General features: G+C 31.7%; 1 protein-coding gene across 1 annotated transcript in view; it reads right to left on the bottom strand.

Moving 5' to 3' along the window:
* The window catches only part of LOC145329551 (uncharacterized), a 151,614-nt gene that overhangs the window by 69,439 nt on the left and 56,795 nt on the right, over positions 1 to 25,380 (bottom strand). Inside the window, exons 5-10 of the mRNA XM_080173823.1 lie at positions 22,805 to 22,887; positions 22,501 to 22,532; positions 18,799 to 18,898; positions 14,362 to 14,441; positions 13,886 to 14,007; positions 10,512 to 10,619 (exon numbers count right to left, since the gene is read on the bottom strand). Coding sequence (XP_080029949.1) covers positions 10,512 to 10,619; positions 13,886 to 14,007; positions 14,362 to 14,441; positions 18,799 to 18,898; positions 22,501 to 22,532; positions 22,805 to 22,887 — 525 coding nt within the window. The remainder of the gene's footprint in view (positions 1 to 10,511; positions 10,620 to 13,885; positions 14,008 to 14,361; positions 14,442 to 18,798; positions 18,899 to 22,500; positions 22,533 to 22,804; positions 22,888 to 25,380) is intronic.

Below are 25,380 nucleotides of genomic sequence, written 5' to 3'. Positions count from 1 at the left end.
CCAATTTGTTTTTTTAAATTAAAGAATTTAGATAATCATTTCTTATCCTATTATATAAAGTAGTAAGCGTTTTTTGTCTGTCCCACAGGATCTCGCTAACCGCTGAACCGATATTGTTCTCCATTGCAGTGAAGCTTCTTATAGGTCCTGGGAAGGTTTTAAACTATTTTTGGGAAGGGGGTGTCTTCAACCCCCTTCCCCACAAAAAAAATATTTTTTACTATTTTGAAACTCAAATTAAAATGGGATGAGGTCGACTTTTCCCCCTCCTACCTTAAGTGCCCCTAGAGGCTTCTAGGGTGTGTAGCCGCTAGTTTGTATAAAAAGTAAAGATTTGTGTATGTCTAGGTGTACCGAAGGATCTTGCTAACCACTGAACCGTTATAGTTCTCATTTACAGTGTAGCTTCTCATAGGTCCTGGGAAGGTTTACAACTATTTTGTGTAAGGGTACCACGCACCAAATTCATCTTTTCAAAACTAAAATTCAAATCGGGGGGAGGGTCAATTTCCCCATCCATCTCAAGTGCCCTTAGAGGCGAAGTCGCTAGTTTATTATAAATTAAAAAGATAAAGTAAAATCTTTTTTTGGAGGGGGGGAGGATATGTGTATTTTTTTATTATGTTATTAATTTATGTTTTGTTATGAACCTTCCCAGGACCTATGAGAAGCTACACTGTAAAGGAGAAGGATATCGGTTCAGCGGTTATCAAGATCCTTCGGTACACAAAGACAGATATACACTGATTATGTTACTTTTATATAAAGATTTGTTAATTAAGAAAATACTGTTCATAGTTATTTCTCGTATCGTATTATAAATGGCTTTCCGCGGATATAGAATGTACAATTATAAGATTAAAACTAGTTTTTTTAGCCCCGTGGTGCCGAAGGCACCGACTAAAAAAACTGGTTTTAACTAAAAAAACTAGTTTTAATCTTATGATTGTACATTTCTATATTCGTAGAAAACTGGATATAATACGATGATAGACATAGTTTTTTCGTATTGATGAGAACCGGTTCATATCCACCGGATTCGAATGAATACGAGAAAAATCTTTATTGAATAAAAAACCCAATAGGTCCACTGGTTATCAGTATTATAAACAGGGAGGGAGGGGATATTGGACTCTTAATTATACTAGTGCCCAAAGTTTGAAATACATACTCCCTTATTTTTGTATTCAAAAACTTTTGGTACTTTTATAGAAATTGTTTTTAAACAAGGAAGACAACATCCATAAAAGCGAAGCTCTGAAACGGTAGGACAAATGGACATTAACACTTGTATAATGTCAGAACTGAATAATCAGAATGAAAATGTATAAGAGTCAAAGCAAAATTGTTAGTAAATTTGTTGAAAAACTGCTTGATACAGGATAATGATTATGGACATACTTACATTTTTAGGACTTGATTATAGAGTTGCTTCGCTTATAATATTGTACTTTGTTGTTCCAGGAATCAGTATACCAAAAATCAGACCAATCGGATAGTTAGGTCACATACAAATTTGTTGTTAAAAATGTAAAAAAATTAACATGTTTAAAATGGACGTACGGACATTCTGGTAATGATTATAGAGTTGCTACGCTTTCTAACTAGTACCTAACTATTACAGGAATCACCATGCAAAATTTGAAATCGATAGGACAATTCTAACATGCCTAAATTAACGGAAAAAGATATTTAAAAAAGTAAAAAAAAATCAACATGTTTAAAATGGACGTTGCTACGCTTTCTAAATCATACCTAACTACTCAAGGAATCACCATGCAAAATTTGAAATCAATAGGACAATTCTAACATGTCTAAATTAACGAAAAAAGCTATCCGTGATGGACGGATGGACAGACGGACCGACGGACGGACCGACCCTAATTATAGAAAAGCTTCGCTTTTAAAAATACTCAAAACCAACCCAAAGCTTCAATTAATTAAAGAAACCAAATTGGTCCACTGATCCTTGCATAGAAAATAAGTAGGTATATAAAGGGATAAGACAATGTAAAATAAATTAATGTACATGATTCACAAAATTAACCCTTCTTTAGATTACGATTAGTGGTTTAAACTTTGAAAACTCAACTTAATATAAACCAACCAAACAAAATTCTCTCAGGTCCCCAAAATTCTTATAAACATTATTAAAAAAAACTTTGGGGACAAATGTAATAAACAATCCGTTGTCTCATCTCTCTCTGAGAAAAAGAAAGACAGTTAGACATCCTGTTACTTTAATATAAGAATTAATTGCACCAGTAGAAATAGAGAGAGAGGGACAATTGGCTGTATTACACTAGTCCCCAAAGTTTTATAATAACATTTTCCTATGACACCAACAAAATTAAGATAGAAGGTCAAACATTTACCCCCCCCCCCCCCCCGGTATGCATCTATTTTGACACCCTGTATGCATCAATTTGAACACCCCGTATGCATCAATTTGGACCCGGTATGTATCAATTTGGCCACCCCAATTTTTTTGCTTTATTGCAAATAGCTTGCCTCTTTTGTGTCCATCACATGACAAGGGAAGGAGATGGTCCATTTTATTGAGCAGTCTAATCATCTCATAACTCCATTGAGGATGAAGCCTCAGCTATTCCAGGCCAAATTTCAGGCCCTATATATTAGTAACAAAATCTCCCACTAGGAGTCTCAATTTTTAAATAAAACAAGGCACAAACCTACAAACTTTCATCAATGTTAGGTAAAAAAAATGACATATTCTACACCACACACATATTAGAAAACAATTTTATTTTACAATAAAGTCAGTTTAATACAAAACAACATATGGATAGTGGCAGTTGTCTAACTATATACCTGCTTATGAATAGAATAACACCTTATCATTCAACCCTTTCCCCTCTTTGAAAAAGAATTGGGATTAAAGATGAATCTCAGTCCAGAGGAAATTCGCGTGCGTAACGACCTCAATGGACACTAGGAATATAAGGGGGGGGGGGGGGGGGGTATCCATTTTGACACATACCGGGTGTCCAAATTGATGCATACCGGGGGGGGGGGGGGGGCTATATGTTTGACCCTTTATCTTTTAACCCCGTATCTTTCATTTTATACCCTGTATGCTTTAATTTTGACCCACTATCCATTGTTCATTACCCATTTGCCTGTTTTATGCAAAAAAGTTGAGGTGACCAAATTAATATATACCGGGTCAAAATTGATTCATACCGGGGGGGGGGGGGGTATATGTTTGACCCTTTATCTTTTTACCCCCTATCTTTAATTTTGTACCCTGTATGCTTTATTTTTGACCCACTATGTATTGTTCATTACCCATTTGTCTGTTTTAAGCAAAAAAAATTGGGGTGACCAAATTAATATATACCGGGTCAAAATTGATGCATACCGGGTGTCAAAATAGATGCATACCCCCGGGGGGGGGTTTAATTTTCATGATACCGGGTATCTCCACTCCTAAACTAGGATGCTGCCATAAAAATGAATTGAAGATTGTGAAAAATATATTTATAGTTAAAAATACCTTTTCATTTTTTGAAAAAGTGTTAATCCCGGGCCCTGGAATTGTTGGTGCATGCAGTAATCTATAAAACCGTAACTCATCTTCCCAAAATGTTGGCTCTCTGCATAAATTCCTATCTATGATTAAAATTCCTCAGACCTGGCGTTATCCATTTTATGAAAATAACAGGATGTGTATCTGTCTGTGTGTAGCGAAGGATTTCGTAAACCACCGGACCTATATGGTTCTCGTTTACAGTGAAGCTTCAAATAGGTCCAGGTTAGGTTTATAACTGTTTTTGGGAAGGGCTCTAGGGTCATATCCGCTAGTACAAAAGACAATAATACTGATTCATATAACAAATTAATTGAAATATTCAAACTTCTTAATTTTATTTCAGGTTTAGATTTAGAATTCCAATTACTGAAGCTTATTCTATAAAAGATACTAAAAGTAATCTAATAAACTATAAATATTCTTATTTTTTAACTTATAAATGAAACTGTTAAATAGAAAGAAAAGCTCTTTAAGATACGTGTTTTTAAATCTAGTTTGTAATATGATTTTTTGCATAAGCAAATAGATTTTACAGAAGCCTTAGCCCTATCCTTCCTTTATTACCAGCGGCGCCTTAAGAAGATGCCTTTTTTGTTTCGTTTTGGGCATTTACACATCTTTAAATCTCCCTATTGTTTTATTTTGTAACAGTTTAACCGGCCGCTATGTTTTTAAAGCAAAGATTCTATACAATCACATGTGTCCGTCCGTATGCCTTAGACATAACTTTCTTATCTCGCATTAAGATTTGATCCCAAAATGTCTATAATTTCTTTGGTTAATTTCTTGAAATGGTTGTAAATTCGTATAGATAGATAAAACCATTCCCAAGACCTTCAAGGAAAGTTTATTGATCTGGTGGTTAAAGATATTTTGTAGAAGAAAGACATCGTGTTACTTTTATACAAGGATAATCTTAATTGGTTAGCACTGCACTGGTGATTCATGATATTAAAATGTACAAACGAATTTAAATGTACAAACGAACAAAGTAAATTAACGAGCAGATTTTCAGACGTATTAAAGAATATATCTAAAATATTCATTAAAAATTAATGTAAGTGTTATTTATAGAAAAAATACATTGTACAAACAGCATAAATAATAATAAAAGGTCAAAATTTAAAGGGATTTATTATTACATGGATCTTACACCAGGTTTTCATTTTGTCTATTAAGGTGCACCTTGTAGCTGGCTAAAATAAGTTCCCCCCCCCTTTTATCCTACCCCCCCTCCTACTGGATGAATGGCCCGACCAATAAATGGTAAATGGTATAATCTACATCAATTATAATGCTACTATACAGATATAACACATACATACAGGTAAAATATCAAAATTGTAATACTCGTACTTTTTGTATTTAGAACCAAGATTTACCAGGAACAAGGGAAATGACATCGAAAGTAAAACTATTTCAAGTAAAGTTTTGAAAATATCTAAAGTATTTTCCCTACAACGTCATATTATTCATATATAAGTAGAAAAAGCTTTGGGTACAGTCCCTTTCGTAATTATCGCACCTTATGGGGCGATTCTTCTTATTTTTCACAGTAGCTTTTCTCCTATTTCTAGCCCCTGCGGGGGGCTCTAACCCTGCGGGGCCAATTGCCTAACCCTGTGGGGCAACCCCCTAACCAAATATAACCTAACATAACCTAAAATAACCTATAAAAAGCTATTTTAAAATGGGGCGATGTTACTAAAAGGACTATTCCCAAAGCTTTTCATTATATCTCTCATGGCTAGATATTTTAGACTAGAGAAATAATTATTTATTGTTTTAAACAAACTAAAAAAATGTATTCAACCAAACTCTCTTTTAACTTTCCTATCCCCAATTCCGTGTATAAAAATTAACCTTTTGTATCCATATATTGATGATGTTAATAATGTTCTAGTTTTATCTTTTTTATCTAATCTATATGCTTTACTAACACACTCTTAAAAATTCTTAACTTTGTTCATTTGATGTTTATTTTGTCAACAAATATTTCTTTTCACTTTTTACAGTTATAAATCTATCTCAACAATAGCATTAAAATTAGTTAAAACTGGTGCATTATAAAGAAATATATTTTGAATCTTCATAAGTTCACTATAATCATTATCAATGACAAAAAACTATTAATTATTATACAAAAATAGTCAAATTGATATATTCTTTCATTTATTAATGCATATCGAGTTTATGTTTTATTGATCAAATCTAAAATATGCTTATAAATACAAATGTATGCATATAAAACGCATAAATTAATGTTTTTCTTAACCTATCTGAATTATCCTTTTTAGAGTGTCAATACTAGATAAATCAAAGGCCTGAATGCACAGACTAAAATCGGGTTCCTGAGACTTTCTATCACCTTAAAATCACATGTCATTTCAAATCTAAAGCAAACTTTATATGATAGTGTGATTTTTTCCCATGACGACTATAAAACTCGGCTAAAGTTGTTACAAGTTTATTAACATATATGTTGCACCTTTAAAAATTGCACAACAGATTTTTGCATTGCAGCTATTTTTTTAAAATTAGCAAATAATTAAAATAATGCCTTGTGTAATTTATATATTCTAAGAGGAGAAAGGGGTTAAGATTAATTTGAACACAATTCCAATTTGGGACTGTAATGTATCATCATGAAATTTATGATATTTTAAAAGAAATAAGCTTGTAATTCTTTTAATATTTAGTTGAAATGTAGAACCATTATTGCAAAATTGTATTTAACAAGGGATTGGAATGTAAGGCTTGAAAAGGGAGGGAGGTTGCATCTCTATAACTGTCTCATATAAATCCATACATTCCTAATTTTCTACAAATTTAACAATGGGTTTAGAATAATTTAGATTTAATTTTCGTGGTTATAGATGTAGAAACTTAAGATAAATACTACATATATTTATGATTTTAGAGAATGAATGATCATAATGAGATTAGCAACCAATATTTTAAGTAATTGTGAATTTCCTAGACCTTAACGCCAAATAGAACAACGTCGCGTCGAAAGGCTAATTACAAAGCTAATCTATCATTCTGAATGTTTGTCTGTCTGTCATGCTTTAGCCACTGAAATTAAGAGAATGAAACGATAAATTTCGGAAGGGAGGTGTAAAGGGTTGTCAGCAACCCCTTGATATTGTAATTTACAATATTACCCCTCTAGTGAATTTCTGTACACGCCATTTAATGAAACATGTAAATATTTATCAAAGCAGAACATTTAGTAAAAATTAAAGAATAGCTTCGCTAATAATGAAATAGTCATTGTAGAGGTAAAATAAAGCTAACATTTCTATACACATTTACATAAATATATCCTAGCAACAATAATAGTATAACATAGTTCGTGTTTAAATCATTATCTACATAAATATTACAATTTCATAATCTCTAAAACTTCCCTCAGGCAATTTACATTGTTTTCAAAATTACAGGAATAAGTAAATAAGCAGAAAAAAATAATTAATTATTGATTTTAGTAGGCATAGTAATTGGAGGTTACAGAATAGATCAAGAAACTTTAATACAGCTATTTTGGATCGCTTAATAAACCGATTGAGTTCTCCATTTTAGGGCAGCTTTACTTATTTCCCAGAATGGTTTAAGACTATTTATAACCTTATAGATTTAGGTTTTTGCGCTATTTTTCTGCCATTCCTTAACCCTTCAAATACAGAACCCTTATATGCTGGGGGCACAACCGCGAGTAATCAAAAATAAGCAAACTACTATCCTATTTCTTTTCTCTTATGAAAAGTTATCAATTATTTTTTTTTCTTATACATTTATTCAGCTCTTTATCCGTGTTTAATGAACACACAAAAATATATATACACACACACACACACGTACGTAGGCCTTTTTAACTATAATTAGCAAAGCCTTGCTTTCCTTATAACTTGGAATGTTTGTGTAAGCAAAAATTATCACATAAACATTCATTTTATTTAATCCTATTAATTTCTGGTGCTTATAATTCGCTTCTTAGTTCTTTTCGATGGATTTAAACCTACGGTCAACAAAATCATAGAAGGCATAGAATTCCAACAAATCAATAATTTACATTTGTTTATTAATTACTTTAAAAAAATTACTTTGCTTCAAATTAGTTTTGTTCTTTAAAATCTATTAAAATACACCAATAAAAATGACCCTAAATTGAAAGTATATAAAAAGTATAAAAACCGCTGAGTCATATCAATTATGTGCCGACGATGCTAGCGGCCATTTTCTGGCAGAATTGAGTTGACAAAAGGAATGACATTAGGCAAAATTTTGACAGGATAATTTATATTACCAAACTAAGTGTTAAACCACATACAAGGTTTTACTAGATCACCTTTATGGAAGGGTTCTTTAGACCTTTTTGACTTGTAGTACAATAATTCACTTCTGTCCTGTTAGTGTTAAAAAATTGTATCTTTTTGTTCTAAAATTTATTTGAAAAAGAAATATATAAAGAATTATAAATAAAATATAAAAATACAAAAAGAGAAAAAAGTTCTAATGTGATTTTACAAATAGTATTAGACTTTAGGAATCAGCTTAGATTTTCTGATAAAATTCCATGGAAATCGATTAAATTTAGATCGAACAAGAAGTTAAACCCCAAACTTTTACTATGATAAATCTACATATATTGTTCTACAAAGCTTAGTATCCTTAATGTGAATCTATAAAGTATTTTTATTTGTTTGGTTCTTTTTGCTTCAAAATTTGTTCCTTTTAGTTCGTTACGTTTTTTTGCCTTACTTTGATTTGTTCCTTTACAATTATGAGTAAAATTATAGAAATTTTATTATTAGATTATGTAGGTATTTGAATCAAATAGTAGGTAATAAGGTATATTCAGAGAAGAAGGGGATAATAGACTAAACTTTATTAAGTCTTAGTTGAACGATTCGAACTAGAATTGTTTATTTCGAGGTAGGGAGAGGATAATGAACTGTAAATCAAACCTAAACCCAAAGTTCTGTAATATTATATCTCATTAGTTGGCTTTGGGTACTTTTATTATACAATTGTTCAAATCTTTCAACAAATAACTTCGTGGCAACGCCCCTTAAGGGGCGATTCTTTGTATTTTTCACAATAGCTTTTCTCCTATTTCTAGCCCCTGCGAGGGGCTTTAACCATTCGGGGCCATTTGCCTAATCATGTAGGGCAATAACCTAACCTAACCTAAAATAACCTATTTTAAAAATACGACGAATCGCCCCTTAAGGGGCGTTGCCACGAAATGGGCTATTCCCATAACTTTAATCTCCAATTTTATCATAATTGGGGTTTTACTATACATTACTTATCCCTGTTTATCTATGTCTAATAATAGGCCTTCTCTCACCCTCTTTAATTGTATAACTATAAATAGTAAGATAACCTTAAACTTTACCAGGCATAAAAGGAAAGCCAAATTGGATCAAACCAAGAAATTTATCTAAAGTATCTAAGTATCCCCGGCGTTTTCCTTCAAAGTGAATCGTTGAGAAAAACCTATAAATAAGGGAGAGGGGGAATTTTTTTGTTGGTTTATTACTTTTAGTCAAGTTAGGTTAGAATAAATTGGGTAATGGGTAGCCCCAAAGGGTTAGGGCATATAAATTGTATGATCCGGCAGGTCTAAGACCCTTCACCAGAGTTAGGCATAGAAGAAACATAACCCCTCTTTTTTAATTTATTTCAAAAAAGGGAGGGGAGTTCAGTGCTAGACAGGCACTTTGGGGGAAAGCATCGTATCCAAGCTTAAAAAAGCTTTAATTTTTTTTCTTCAAAAAATAAGCAGTTCTCATAGAAAATTAATTTTACAATGAAATTCTGTATAGAATGACAAAAGTTCTTCTCATTGAAAAATATTTTAAAAACTAATTTCCTATTACTTAACTAGAATATGATATCCTCTACCTAAACCCTTGAAGCATTACTAGATAATTGTGGTGAATGGTTGGATGTAATCTCTAGCTATCTTTCCAATCTCATTACTTCACTCACTCATATGTTGTGTATGTGTACAGTAGGGTTAAATCAGGTCTTCAAATTCAGAAAAATGTAGTATTATAAAGTATAGTTTAATTGTCAGACCTTTGTTTTCAATAGTTAACTGAGCATGTAATAATATCCATTTTTTACAATGATAGGACATCCCCATTACATAAACTATACTAGGAAAATATTTTAGCAACATTGTGTACATTCTCTCAAGCTGTTATGCTGTTATCATATCAACATAAAACTGTGGTGAGATTCATTGAAAAACGTCGTCTAACCATTTTATGCAAAAATTAACTTTTTCAGAATTTGAATCACCCCTTCACATATGTTTGTATCCTGAGGGCCTGACCAAATTGATAAACTTGCAGTGGAAATTCCAAAATTATGCCCAAAAATTTGATAAAGGGGTGGCTTCTCAAACAAATGGATATGTAAGTAAATGCAAAATTTGAAAAGAAAATTTTATGTCAGCCAAAATATAAAATAGCAAAAGTATTATGAGTATTATGTTATAGGAAACATTATATAACGTTTATTTAAATTTTAAATATAACAATTCTTAATAATTCATTTACACCACATTTAAATATAACTTTAGTTCTGATTATTAACGTTGTACTTACATTTGTACATTCATACTTCTATAGTACATTAATAATAGACAATACATACATAGATACATATAAACTATCCAAGGATGATGACAGGTATTAAAGCGAAGCTCTGCAAAAATTTTAAAAGGCTAGAATGAACGTACAGACAAATCAGAAAAAATAAGAGGCAAAATAAAGAAGTAAAATAATATTTGCAAAAAAACGAAATTGTAGGACCTAACAACTGCTTAACAGAAGTGCAACCCCATGATCGACAAAGTTGCATATTATTTTACAAAGGACATACAGACTTAATTATCCTAATTATAGAGAACTTTGATGCACAAAATAAATTAATTAAAACCTACCTTGGACCTAAATGGCAGCCTGGCTTGAGACCAATAGCAGACCTGACATAGGCCTGACAGCTAAAGTTATGCATCATTATGGGCAAACATTCATTATGCTCCGCAGACCTACAAATAATACATAATATTGGTAATTTATAGAAAATGGTAAAAATTCTTAAGAATAGCTTTATGATATAAAACACGACAGTGATTATGCAGATTCTTTAATACCTTAGATTTTTAAAAGGGGGGGGGGGGGCTTCGGTCATAATCTAAAAGGAAAAATATTTAGGTATGGAAAAGTTTCGTGATTTTCTATTGTTTGATAATCATATATTCTCAGTCTAAACTGACCAAATTTGCTTGATTCACTTCACTAAGAGAAAAAAACTGTCTTTTTTTATGACAACATATGTATATTTTATATAATATATACTTTCTTTGGAGATGACTTTGCATTGATTTGGACAGGGTTTATGCTATATTATAGGAGTAATACATCTATTCCACAGTTATAGAATCAATACATTTTTTACGATTTTGTATGAGAAAAAGATAAATATCTTAATAGTCGAAAATTTTTAGAAGTAAAATACAGATTGAAAATGATCTATTTCTTCCTTAAAATTAGTCATGATATATCTAATTGGGTAGCTATAACTTCCAAATATTTTTAATAGGTTAAAATTATGAGTTAAGAGACCTTTTCCTTATGATATTTAGAGTCGGTTTCAAAAGTCAATTTATTGTATTACAATTACTACTCAGTTCTAGGGTAGATAATGCGTATATATAACTGTTTTATCAAAGCATTTAGGATCTGTGGAATCAAGTTTAAATGTCAGCTAATCAGTAGAATTCCTTTGAATCAATTTGTAATCCATGGAAAATGTTAATCTTACCCCAAATTCCACTCTTCCTGCCCTATATTCTACCATTCCTACCGAATTATATCCCTCTTACCCCTTTTAATTCAAAAGAGCGGATATCAAGCCCAACACGCTCCCCATTATAAAAAAAAATTGAATATGGGGTGTAGTATTTCGACTATTTATTTTTTAGGTCAGATTAGTTATTTTTGATCAATTTCATAAATAAGGCAGGGAGGGGTATCAGTACTCGATAGATAATTTGAGGGAAAGTACCTTCCAAATTTCAACTCTTGACTAACATAACAAACAAGAGCAATTTTATCTAAACAAGATCACAGAAAACAGAAAATGTTTATATTATCTTTAAAAACAAAATATCTAGTTCTCAATTCTCAGTTTTTTTAGTAAGGTAACTAATATTTCAAAACTATCATAACATATGAATGTACAATAAAATGCATAAAAAGAGTATATTTGTCCAGGAATAAGGTATAACCAACAAGCGAAATAAATCTAAAATAATATTTGGGGGGCAAATGGAGAGGTCGTCAATTTTACGATGTGTTGCCCCCCAACGACAGCTGAAAAACAAGTATAGGTTTCGAGATTTATTTCCGAATTAATTTCGTTATTGGTAGAAGCTGATATTTGTCTCTGTTTCAGTTGCTATGTGTTTAGTTTGAACTGAAAGAATGTAATTGTGTCACAAATATTTTCAGGGATAAAGCAATTTTCAGAGATTAATAAATTAGTTAAAAGTGAATAGTATTTTATTTTCTCGTATTCATTCGAATCCGGTGGATAGGAACCGGTTCTCATCCATACGAAAAAACTATGTCTAGCATCGTATTATATCCAGCTTTCTACGAATATAAAAATGTACAATCATAAGATTAAAACCGAAGGCACGGGCTAAAAAAACTGGTTTTAATCTTATAATTGTACATTCTATATCCGCGGAAACCCGCTTATAATACGATGAAAGAAATAACTATTCTTATTTGATAAGCTTATTGGGTTGTTATGGATTTGGTCATACCATTTATTAAGATCTCCTATTTTAACGCCACAGGGGGTGGATACATCACATACACCCCCCTTATGCAAGCTTCTCTTAAAACTATTATTTTTGTTTATTTATTTACTTCTTTATCTGTGTTTAATATTATTGTTGTTAAAAAGTGTATTACTGTAAAAGTTATTACTCAGAAAAATGTCATGTGTTCTCCTTACAAGCATTTATCATTTCTTTTCATCTTATAGTTGACAATTTATACTAAATTGGTGTAGCAGGATTTTTGTATGGAAATTTAGTGTTGTTTAGAACTTAGGCGTGCACTTTGGGGGTGTAATAAGGAAGTACCCCTACCCCTGACCATTACCAATGAGGGATAGAGTTACCTTCATCTAACAAAATTTGAAAGAGCAAACAAAATTTTAAAGGGGGGAAGTTACAATTACCCCAAACTAAAAAAATCGGCCTTGGCGAGTTTAACCCCTTCCCCTTTCTCTCGAAGTATTTTTATCATTAATAATGTGAACGCCCTTAATAAGCTTGATTTAAAAATTGTATCTTGTAGTTCTTAAAGTTTTCAAGCCAACGAATAAGGAAACGTTATAATAAAACTTTGGGTACTTTTATTATTATTATTCTAATGTCCACTCAATTCCTGTCTTAAACATAACTTAAATCCCCAACCGAGAACAAAAATCTTATTGTATAACAACAAACAATCTATCTCCTATTTAATTTAGTCCATTTGATAATTATAAACAATATATGATTTACTTAACATTTTATCGCTTTAAAAAGCTTATTAGCATTAAATATTTTTGTTTTGTATTGATTTTAGAACATAACTGTTAACTGTTTTAGATAAATAAACATTTCTTATTAGTGGCGAAGCTACTCTATAATTCGAAATGTCCGTCCGTCCGTCTAAGACTAAGTGGGGAAAACGTGATTTTCTCGGCTCCTATGACAGATATAAGGCTGAAACTTTTTGTCCACATTCCCATCACTAAGGAGCACAATTTTTAGCAGGTTTTAAGCTATTGTTGTATTTTTCACATATTTTCCTTCATAAATTTTTATGATTGACTTGTACCTAAACTTACCCACCAATAATTCTAATTTATATAAAAGTTAGTTTTGCGACTTTGTTGATCATAGTTGGTTGCTATATTACTATAAATCCATTCATACCTTAAGAATAATGTGTTTAATTTTTATAAGGACTGTCCTAAAGAAAATTTGTATAGGAAGGATAAAAGTGGAATTTTTTAAAATCTGTAAAATTAAGTAGCAGGATTCTCGCATACCCTGATAAAATATTTTTCCCAGCTGGCTAATATGATGATACCTCCCCTCCACCCCATATGAATTTACGCCATCCACTCCCAATATCTGATATATTAGCAACCTAAATTGACGATAAAAATTCCCCTGTAACAATATCCACGTTTTCTACTTATATCCATTGGAGTATCACAACGAAAGCTTACTAAAACCATACTTACCCAGTGCCGGCTGAGCAACAGTCAGCATAGCCAGAAATAGGAAGAGTATATGAGATGTCATGCCAGACTAACTGACCCCAGATAGCGGTCAGACCAGTCAGATGCTCGTGGGGAACGCTTCTCTGAAAAATAAACAAACATAATATAATATGTTAATTAATTGAAAAATATGTCGTAATCCCTTAAAACGACAGTTGTAGACCACAAAAAAACCATTCTCACATTTTTAGCCCTTACTTCTGAGCATTACACTTAATCTAACCTAACCTAACATAAGCTAACCTTCCTAGGGCATATGAGAAGCTACACTGTACAGGAGAACCGATATCAGTTAAGCGGTTAGTAAAATCCCTCGGTAAAGAGAAACAGACATACACACACAGAGATATCCAGTTACTTTTATATAAGAATGCTCTTTCTTTGTCTGGAATCTTTCTGTAATATAACAATGTAGAGAAATTGAAAATGAACTTTACCTCAGGAAGAAGCATGGAAGAAATGTATAGAGCATCTGGCAGGTGACCTCCAGCACCCATCTCACGAGGACTACCAACACCTTAACAATCGATAATGATTAGATACTATCATTGATCTAAAGGGACAAGAAATATACCAAAAGGAACGGGCTAACAAAACTGGGTATTAATTTTATGATTTTTTTTTATTTAAATATTCATGGAAAATGTCTGTAATACGATGCTATGTGTAATTTTTCAGTATGACTGAGAACCGACTTTAATCCAGCGGATATTAATCGGTTTCGGAGCCATACTGGAGACGTTATTATAAAACTTGGGGACTAGAGTAATAAACAGCCTAATGTACCCTCTTTTCCTGAATGCCATATAGTATTATATTATGCGTGTCCCAAAAGTTTCATAAACAAAATCACTCATTCGTTGGGTTCAAAACATCCCAAATTTCTAAATAAGAACCAATAATCCGATGACTATTGATTTTGAAAATAATTCGCGTCTATAACCCGCCAATAAAAAGTTTATTTTTCAAGCCTATCATATTATATCCAGTAGAAAACTATTTTGTCTGTAGTGAAGGATCTCGGTAACTGCTGAACCGATAGGATTATTTGTTTTAGGTAAGCTTCACTTAGGTCTTGTGTAATTAAAAAGAAAGATATAAAACATAAGAAGTGACCAAAAAAAACTGGATATAAATTGATTGTTAAAAATATCTCTAAACTATTTTAAATATTGTGAAAAAAGGGGTTTGTGATAATTATCGTGTATATTTTTTAAGCATATCTTTTTTCAGTAGTTTTCCTTAAAGTCTTTGTCTGGGATAGGAGAGATCAATTGAAAAAAGAAACAACAGTAATAAAAGATCTTATTTATTTAATTTGTTTTTATTATTTAAGGAAAGTTTCGACAAAATCAACCATTTAGAATCAATTTGTCTTCCGTTGAACTTCTTTTCATTCCGTTTCAAACCTTTCTCCCCCCCCCCCCCAAATATAAAAATAAGGTGGGAGGGGGAAAAGTCAACCTCTCCACCTTTTTCTATTTGAGTTTTAATACGAAAAATTAAAAAAAATGTTGGTGGGGTAGTGTAATTTTTTATTGGGAGGGTGAAGATACCCACACCCAAACCTTCCCTTGACCTATAAGAAGTTTCACTGTAACGGAGAACCATATTGGTTCAGCAGTTAGTGCGATCCTTCGATACAGACACAAAAGCTTATTAATTTGTATATTAGGAGGATATTAACTGTATATGTACTGTGTGTCGGTTTTGTATGTCATAATCAGACTATAATCAGGCCAAAAGGATGGCTTAAAAATCAATCAATCAAAACAATATTTTTTTAAGGTAAACTTATTCTGCTAATAAGGATGCTGTCAATTAAGTAAATGTTTGAGTAATATACGACAACAATCTCGGGATGTGAAATATATTCACAAAATAACTTAAATTTGTCGTCCAAAAATTTATTTGTATGAAAAATGTTTCTTTATTTTCTTTTATAAATTAGTTAACATTCTATAAATGATTTCTTTTGACCTACAGGCAAAAAGTACTATGTCAAATTTTAGAAATATTTATGCGGATTTTTTTGCTTAAGTAAAATGTCTATTCTCAAAGAATGAGTCAAATTTAATAACTTAAATTTTTTTTCTTATATTTGAACCTGCTCCTTCTTAAGTCTGTTTATTAAATAATGCAAAATTTAAAGGTTCATCGACCCAAAATAACCCAAAATTTTTCGTGATTTTAATAAAATCTATTTCAAAAGTGACCGAGTAAATTGCAAATTTTTTTGAGGCATAAAATTTGGTTTAACTTGGTCGTAATAATGAATATTACTGAATTGGATAGATAGATGGATATAAAGATGGATGGATGAAAGGGCTTGGTTCTACCCCTTTCCACATTTTTATTACATATTGTAACTCTTCCCCCTGTACATATATATGTATCCTTCTTCAATCTCTGTAGTCGCTGGGTGCATACTCAATACCAATATCCGTCAAAAAGGCAAAAAAAGACGGTTTTCCTCAAAGTGAACAGTCGCACACAGAAACTCTCACCCTTATTTGAAAAAAATGATAATATTGATTGGTGCTAGTTTTTGTATGTTTATTGTTTGCTTTAGGTCAGGTTAGGTTAGGTAATATTAGATAAAGGAAAGCCCCACCACTGGGTTAGTAAGAAAAATGTAAAGAAGACAACTTATAAAATAACTGCACTTTGTTAGTATTAATCAACATTTAGATCTAACCTTTTAATTCAAAACAAGTTAAGTTATTATATTTCCAAAAAATACTATAACGAAGACACCATATTAAATACCCAATATAATATGACTACTGAATAACCCTTTTTTATGTTGTAAGCCTGCCGTCAACCTTAAGTTGTGGCTAGGCCCTTGTTTTACCCAACTTTGTATCCTAAACTAACATCCCTAAGACGTAATAATAAAGTATAGGCACAGCAAATTTGCAGAGTATCTTTAACTTAATTTCTTGTAATTTCCTAGCTTTAGAACCCGACCCTAGGCTCTTTGGAATGAGGAAGATCCTATATTATACACACACACACACACACACACACACACACACACACACACACACACAGAAACACACAGACCAACACATACACAGACACACACACACCCAAGGCCTAAGCCCCATAATACATACACGAACAGATATAAATATCAATGAAAACAAATGATACAAAATAACATTTGACGATAAAAGTTTATATTAAAAACAAAATTATCGAAAAAGATTAAATATTACTTTTTTAAAGCAAGAATAAGCAAACGTTTGTATATATAAAGCATAAATTTAATATTTTGTTAACATTAAGTAAGGTATACCTATTTAAGAGATAGGTACATCAATATTTTTTTAGGCTTTTTCCTATCCTGTTGACTATTTGATCTTCAGAAGACCTATCCCTGTTTGTGACGCAACAAGCCCCATAATACCTATATGTATTATGTATATGAAAAAAAACCTGTTTGGAGCGCACATTTTTGCGCAACAATTATCTATTTGCAAATTTTTCAAATGGCTCTTTAAATGGCAGATCTTTATTTATTGGTTGGTGGGCTGGTTTCAGACCTCCATATATGGTTGCCAACTCAGGGGCTTTTTTTAGATCTAGATTTAGGGTTGCCAACTCATGGTATGGTTTCATACCTACATATCTGGTTGCCAAATCAGGGTATGGTTACAGACCTACATATATGGTTGCCAACTCAGGGTATGGTTTCAGATCTACATATCTGGTTGCCAAATCAGGGTATGGTTACAGACCTACATATATGGTGCCAACTCAGGGGCTGGTTTCAGACCTACATATATGGTTGCCAACTCAGGTGCTGGTTTCATACCTACATATCTGGTTGCCAACTCAGGGGCTAGTTTCAGACCTACATATATGGTTGCCAACTCAGGGGCTGGTTTCAGATCTACATATATGGTTGCCAACTCAGGGTATGGTTTCAGACCTACATATATGGTTGCCAACTCAGGGTATGGTTTCAGACCTACATATATAGTTGCCAACTCAGGGTATGGTTTCAGACCTACATATATGGTTGCCAAATCAGGGGCTAGTGCCAGATCTAGATATAGGGTAGTCAACACAGGATAAAACATGTTTTATAATAGGACAGCCATACATTTTATTACTTTGACAATTCAAAGTTGATATAAATTTTATTGTGCGAAAGATGAATTTATAGTGTCTCTAACCAATCAACCCTTTGATTGTACATCCTTTGTCTGAAACTCATGAGATGTTTTCTCTCAAAGTGCAATGTTCCCTGAATGTTGAAAAAAAAAGAAAATAGGTGAAGGTATTATTTATATTTGATTTATACTTATGTTTTGTTTTGTTTAGGTTATAGCCAACAAGGTTATAGTCTCTCACCCTTTGCACTGTATACAAAAAAAGTGGTGGGGGGGGGGGGGGGTATTGGTGTTCGTCGTGTACTTTGATGTTATACTGTATTACAGACTTAAGTTCAACGAGATTTATTGTCTAAACTAAAATTTTGCGTTGTCCTTTTAAAGATTATGAAATAATACAGCTAGAACTAGAATAATAAAAACAGGATTGACGATTTCAATCATTTATATGAGTAATGACATTCAATTTTGTATAATTACTCAAATGTAATGTCAAATATTAATTAAAGCTGTACTTATATCTTAGATATTTTGCAAAAAACAGCAGGCTTAAATCAAAACATGTTCTAAAGCAATCTTAAAATATTTTTTTTTATACACCCATAAATATTAAATTTTATTACATGTCATAGACTGTTGATTCCTATAAAAATTTCCACCTAAGAAATTTAATAGAATTTGCCCTAGAGTCAGCGAATCTAAGCTTTATTGAACCTCATGTGTTTAACAAGAATGTAAAATGTAAAAACTTACCATCCTCATACATAGGCTGAAGTACTCTAAGATACGTAGCTCCAGTAATACCCCAGGTTGGGTTTTTCACATTGTTACACTCAGCGTTGATAGTTCGGTACTGGAGTAATCAATCAATCAATCAATAACTTTCAGTAAATCGATAATAAAACTTCAATGTTTCTTCTATTCACTGTTGAAATTAAAAAAAAATATTTTGACAATATTTACGTCGGCTGTACATATGTCTAAAGTGATCTTAGCTGACACAATATCGGCATGTTTAAATTGATTTAATAACGACACAATTTTTTGACAGGCCATTCTGTCAACATTTTTTTCGATGGTTCATGTCGACTATATATATTAGCTAATTAAAAAAATATAACTTATTTTAGACTATTTTTGAAATCATACACAAAACAGTTACAAACTTTAGATTAAAATAAATTTTCTTGGAGAAGTAATTAATGAAAGGAATCTTAATCTTAATTTTCTTGTGTTTAAATTAGATAGAGCTATTTCATCACGAATATAAGTGATTTGGCATTTTAAAATTTGTTTAAACTTTAAAATATGAAGTCTTAAATAAGCATCTGGAATTACATTGAAATATTTAGATATACTCATCAAGCAGAATTAAAGATGGAGCGATAGCTCATCCTTTACTCCCAAAACTAAATGTAGAAAGTATCGCTTTCAAAAAGTAGACATCATAATGGGAATATTAAAAAAAACTTTTTTGCTCCTATGTCCAATCCCCTAAATTTTAGAGACTTTATTACGAAATATAATCGTTTCCACGTACTTTAAATTGTCCAAGCTTCCTGTAATTTTACCAAATCTTATGAAACATTCATTTCAAATATCTTAAATACTTTTTGTTTGTAGACAAAAATATTTATATAACCTTAAAATTTACTACTTTTTATTTCTTAGGCTTTCAGAGGGGAAGGTGAAATTTGGCTATGGATTATACTGGCATTCAAAGTTTCATAAAAACGTTTCTTCATTTCTTGTAAAATCTTTATTGATTGGTTGCTTTAAACTAATAGTGTCTAAGATTTTCAACAACTAATTTCAATATAGAGAAATGGTAATTTTGATATCATCATTAGAAATTTACATACGAAAGTATAGCGTCCCTGAAAAGCTTTAAAGGAATATTTCAACCTCTAAAAAATCTTTCTATCAGTAAAAATTGTCTTTTAATTACTGTGTTTTATAGTTTTAGTTAAAAATAAAATTGCGGAAAAATAATAAACTTAGGATGAACATAGCTTTTTTGATAACAAAAGGCAATATATTGCAATATAATTTTTCCCCTACAAATTGAATAATGACTTAAATGTGTCCCAATTTTACCAATTTGACAGTTGACGATTTTAAATCTACTTCTAAACTAGAACTTAATTACTTTACATTTTAAGATCACGAATTTTGCAAATACAGTTAAGCTTTTGTAAATGCAACTTGCAGGCCGCAAGAATAACTTCAAAAGTTTGCACAACCTAATTATCTAAAGGGTTTATAATGTATCCTGTTGTTAATTAAGCAACTAATCGCCCGAATAATTTTATCAAGAGCCTGGCTTTTGCAAGTCTAAAGAAAATAACAGCCAACCATTTGATTTTACGACTTTTGTTAGGAGTTTCAAAAGATTTGCCTTTTTATTTTTTGTACAAAACATACCCCTTACAATAACCAATAACGTCGCGCAACTGATTAAGAAGCAGATGGTTATTGTCTTTAGTTATAACGCGTTTCAAACAAAGAAACAGATTTTATAGCCATCAGTTTCATATGGCTTTATTTTGTGTATAAATTAGGGAAATAAATAATGCCTCCATCTTGCAAAGGTTTTGTACATGTCATCATTCCTAAACATTTATGTCGCCATTTAAACTAATAATATAATTTATGGTCACATAAAATCTTTACTATTGTGTAAAATATTTTAATGTTCACGTTAGAAATGCTGTTTTTTAATTTCAAGTCTATATTATTGACAAAATGATAAACAAAAAAAGCCTAAGGCAAATTGACGTATTATAAACTTTGAATCTATCTGGATGTCTTAACCTCTTCCTCATATGGCAAACGTCAATTTAACGCCAAGCTGTTAGGCATTATGTAATAGCAATCTTCCACCAATTCATAGGTTTCTAGACCGACAGTAAAAATATGTCCACATATATATTTATTTCCAAAATTTCCATAGAATCGCATATTAAGACCATATATTTTATCCTAGAAAAGTCCAGGTTTATAAAAAAAAGTTTTTCTATAACTTTATATAACACCGTACATAGAATAATCATACAAAAATACAATTTTTCGTTGGTTTTAAGGATAATTTTTATTCTCTAGTAACAAGTGTGTTTGATTTTTGACCTTCGTCCGAGTTGAGTGCAAATATTTTGAGGGTGGATAGGATCACGTGACACAATTTCAACATTGAAGCCCCTCCCCGGAATTGGGTTTAAAACATAATAAATTTCTTTTTTTACGACAAGTTTTAATCAATTCTAAACTTACTATTGCAGAGTGACGTATTGACGTACTGACAAACCTGAACTGTAGATTTTCTGCAATACTAAAACAGGGTTTTAGCTTAATATTTCTGCTATTAATAAATCTAAAAACAATTGCTATTCCTTTATTCCTGAAGTTTAATACAGGTCTGTCAAGTATAAAAATCACGTTTTAACGGACTAAAAATGGATCTTTCTATTATGTAACAAGATTAGCTCACAACAGTAGATTTTTGTCAGGGATAAATGAATATGTAATTTAAATATGTCATAAAATATCTTAAAAATTGTAAATCATAAACAAATACTGTATTTGTATGTATACCCAAAAAATGTGAACACAAAATTTAGCTTTTTCATTGAAGCTTTGTATATGCCAAGATAATATTTTTATGCTTATCTTGCCATGGTATAGGCATGCCTAAGCAAAGTCACAAAAAGCATTTAAGCATATATCCTTCAATTCCTGAAATTTGAGTAGGAAGAGCAAATTGCAAAAATAAAAGGGGAGGGTAAGAAGTAAAGGGGAGTAAAAGGGAGCGTGATAGTGAAAAATGACATTCTAAAAATATTTTGCAAACAGCAAATTCATTTCTCAAACTTGATGATGCTTGAAACGAAGGTGGTCATAACATAACTTTTATATTATGTACAATTTATCATGTATAGTTTGTTTTTCTGAGGGATCTTAAGCGATAAATAACGTTAAATTGATATACATACATTACCTATTAAACAAAATTATTTTACCCTTTAGATTAAGATTATTTATTGTTTGGACACTACTAGTTTGAAACTATCCAGTCAAAATTCAAGAAAACTACCTAATATTTTGAGCCAATGAATAAGAACCCTTCAATATAAAAATCCGGGTTACAATGTAATTTACAGTCCAATGTCCCCTCCATCCCAGGTTTTTCTCTAACATTCATAGAACTATGTACTTATATAAATGTAACTAAATGTGCTTTAGATTTTTAAGTAATTTATACATGGTTTCTTTTAGAAAATATGTAATGAATTGTTATTGAGAACTGGTCCATCAAAATTTAACTTTAGGATTATAATAAGTTTTCTAAAGTGGCAAAATAAATTCTAACCTAACACATTCAAATAAAAATTAAGTTCTTTACTTAACCAAAAAAATTATTAATTATGATTCTAATTTTGTTTGTAAGTTATTGATTGCCTTGTGGGGAAAACAGTAAGCTGATTCTACATCTGAAAAAAAAGAAAATTTATAATAAAATATAGGCAATTTAATTAAGTATTTATTTAAATTTTACCATTTTAAAAAAATATTCTTTATACCTTTTAATATTTCTTTTCTATTTCATCAAATATAATTTAAAGGTTTTAAAATTCCGGTTAATTTAAGTTTATAATAAGGCTTGGTAGCAGCGCGTCAGCCGCCTATGAGGCATTCAAACTGGTTTTAATTTGAGGCTTAGTCCCAACTAACGCGTGAATACCGAGTCCTAATCCATAATTACCTGGACACATATCTGAAAGCATGGTATCTTTGATAGGTAGCTCCTTCATCCTGCTGTCTACTTCCCATGGGGCTACACTGTACCTAAATATCAAACACAATTAGAAGATTTTTAAAACAAGATTTAGAACATTTTATTTAGAAAAATCTTCAATAGTTTGCTATTTAAACAAATGAAGTTAGACAAAACATATGTAAAATAAATTTATTTAGAGCAAGTTTTACTTTAGATTTTTAGTTTTTTCACAAATGATACATATTATTGGTAATTTTTTTGTCGAGGAAAAGGACATAAAACGAAAATATAGTTATTTATTCCAAATTATCATGTGTTGAATTCTACCTTTAGTTTTACATAGATTATGGAAGGAAACTGGGGTTGTGGAATAAATCTAATCCTTTCAGTTTTCTTGGATCTGCAAAGTTTGATATGGCCGCCGAGCCCAAATTTATAGAGCACTTTTATTTCAATTGTTAAGAAGAAATAATAGTTATGTAATAAATACCGTCCATCAGTTCTAATAACAGACAAGCAGACTTGTAGAGAGGCGTAGCTGCTAGAAATAGCCTTAATAGTTGTACTTTAAAGTCATTCCTTTATATATAAAAATGCTTCACGACGCGACAACGTGATTTTAATCTTTTTGACCAACGAAGAAAAAAACCTATTTATATTAAAACCACTCCCTTCTTCAACCAGTTAGAAATATTTAAAGTTTAAATTATAAACAAGCACAAATATGTTAATGAAACCAAATTTCGGGCAAAAGTCAGAAAACATTGACCTCCAGGAGCACTAGTTTTTTTTTGAGGGGGGGGGGGGGAGTTTGGGACCGTTGAGTTTACCTCCACAAAATAGTTTTAACTTCCCTGGACCTATAAGAAGCTTCACAAAACATACTAATTTGCAATAGCTTAGATTACCTATCAAGAGGGGCGTCGTAGCTCAGTGGTAACGCACTGAGTTACGGTGATGAGAGTTCGAGTTCTAGTCCCCATATGGCAACTCGAATTTCTCAGTTGAATACATTCACGCAACTTCCCCTGGTTGTGTAAGAAGGGGATTATTGAGTAAGTTTGGATACTTAATAGTCAAGTACATAATATCAGTACAACCCTTGTCCCAAGCTCCTCTGCGGAGAGCGTCATTCATTACGGTGACTTAATTTGGGACACCTGCCATACTCGGCGAGGGTGAGGTAATAATGAGTAGGTCCCTTGAGACAGCGGGTCAAGTACTTGTACTTGAGCGTGGACCTTGAGCTGGCCCTGGTGTTAGCATACAAAAGTGTCTCGTCCTACTCCATGACTACTTAGGTCCAAACACTAAGAAACTATGGCTACACACACACACACATTACCTATCAATAACTTAATATAGGCGAGGCTGCTGGCCATGCCACTCTTACGTCAGTTCCTACAACCCAGGGTAACTAAGGGGAGCTAAACCTCTCCTTTGCTTGAAAACTAAACAAATTATTGCATAATTATCTTATTTCGTCATGATGTGCAAAATTCCTTTGAAAATTTCATACAGTCATGTGATTCATGACGTCATTATTTACAGTTAATAAAATACGTCATTCTTAGAATAGCGACAAACAAGATCAACAATGTTCTAATAAAAGTATTTTTTTTATCCTACACTGAAAGCATGTGTACATACATATTCGCTAAAATCTCATAACAGGCTTTTATTTAGCAATTTGAGGTATTTTAATATTAGTTCAGGGTTGGTTTTAGGATATTTTCAGGGGGAGGGCTACCACAACCCCGCAGAGAATTATTTCCCTTAAAAAAGTATTAGTGTACATGCCATTTTCATTTGGAAGGCAATATGCTTTCATGTATCTTAAATACTGTTAAATAACGTCCCAGTAATATTTCCCTTAAACGATTAGCAGAACAAGTTGGTAATTTTTTGGGGGGCAGTATAATTTACAGTTCATGGTTTCTTCCTTCCCTCCCTGTTTAGAACCAGATGATTAATGGGGATTGTTGCCAATATAAGATGCACAATACCTTATCAACTTGGGGATTCAGTGATAAGTACATGGACACAAAAATGTATATGTCAATACAAAAAAAAATACAATTTATCAGGAGTGGCCTGGAAGGGGACTTTGTAAATTTCCCTGATATGCAATCTTATTTGTTCGCTTAAAAACTTTGGGTACTTTTATTGAATTTAGATGGATTAGTTCCAACTATTAGTGTCCAATCTTTTAAAATATTATTTAACACTTAAGGTTTAATATTGTTCATCGTCATTGGGGATGTATATCAATTTATCTCCTTTGTCTTATCCCTTAAGATTCCTAATCATTGTGCAAAATAGGTAATAAGACTTAAGTCTGTTTGTCACTTATGATCTTTGAAACGGCTCGGAAAGTTTGTGTTCATTATGGAGTTTTTCAAAGAGGGTGGGGGAATCTACAATGTTTACGAATCAAATGTTTACAGCCTATTTAAGTCTCCCTGTATGATTGTCTAAAGATAAATGTTTATACATAATCAAACTGTCGCGACAAGAGGCGCCATATTATATAAAAATACTGTTAGGTAAAGGTGTATTTC

The sequence above is a fragment of the Acartia tonsa genome, chromosome 10 (genome assembly GCF_053477335.1).
Source record: "Acartia tonsa isolate MP-2025a chromosome 10, ASM5347733v1, whole genome shotgun sequence".
NCBI lineage: Eukaryota > Metazoa > Arthropoda > Copepoda > Calanoida > Acartiidae > Acartia > Acartia tonsa.
Note: the sequence above shows the minus strand (reverse complement) of the source record. Positions and strands in the feature narration are given on the sequence as shown.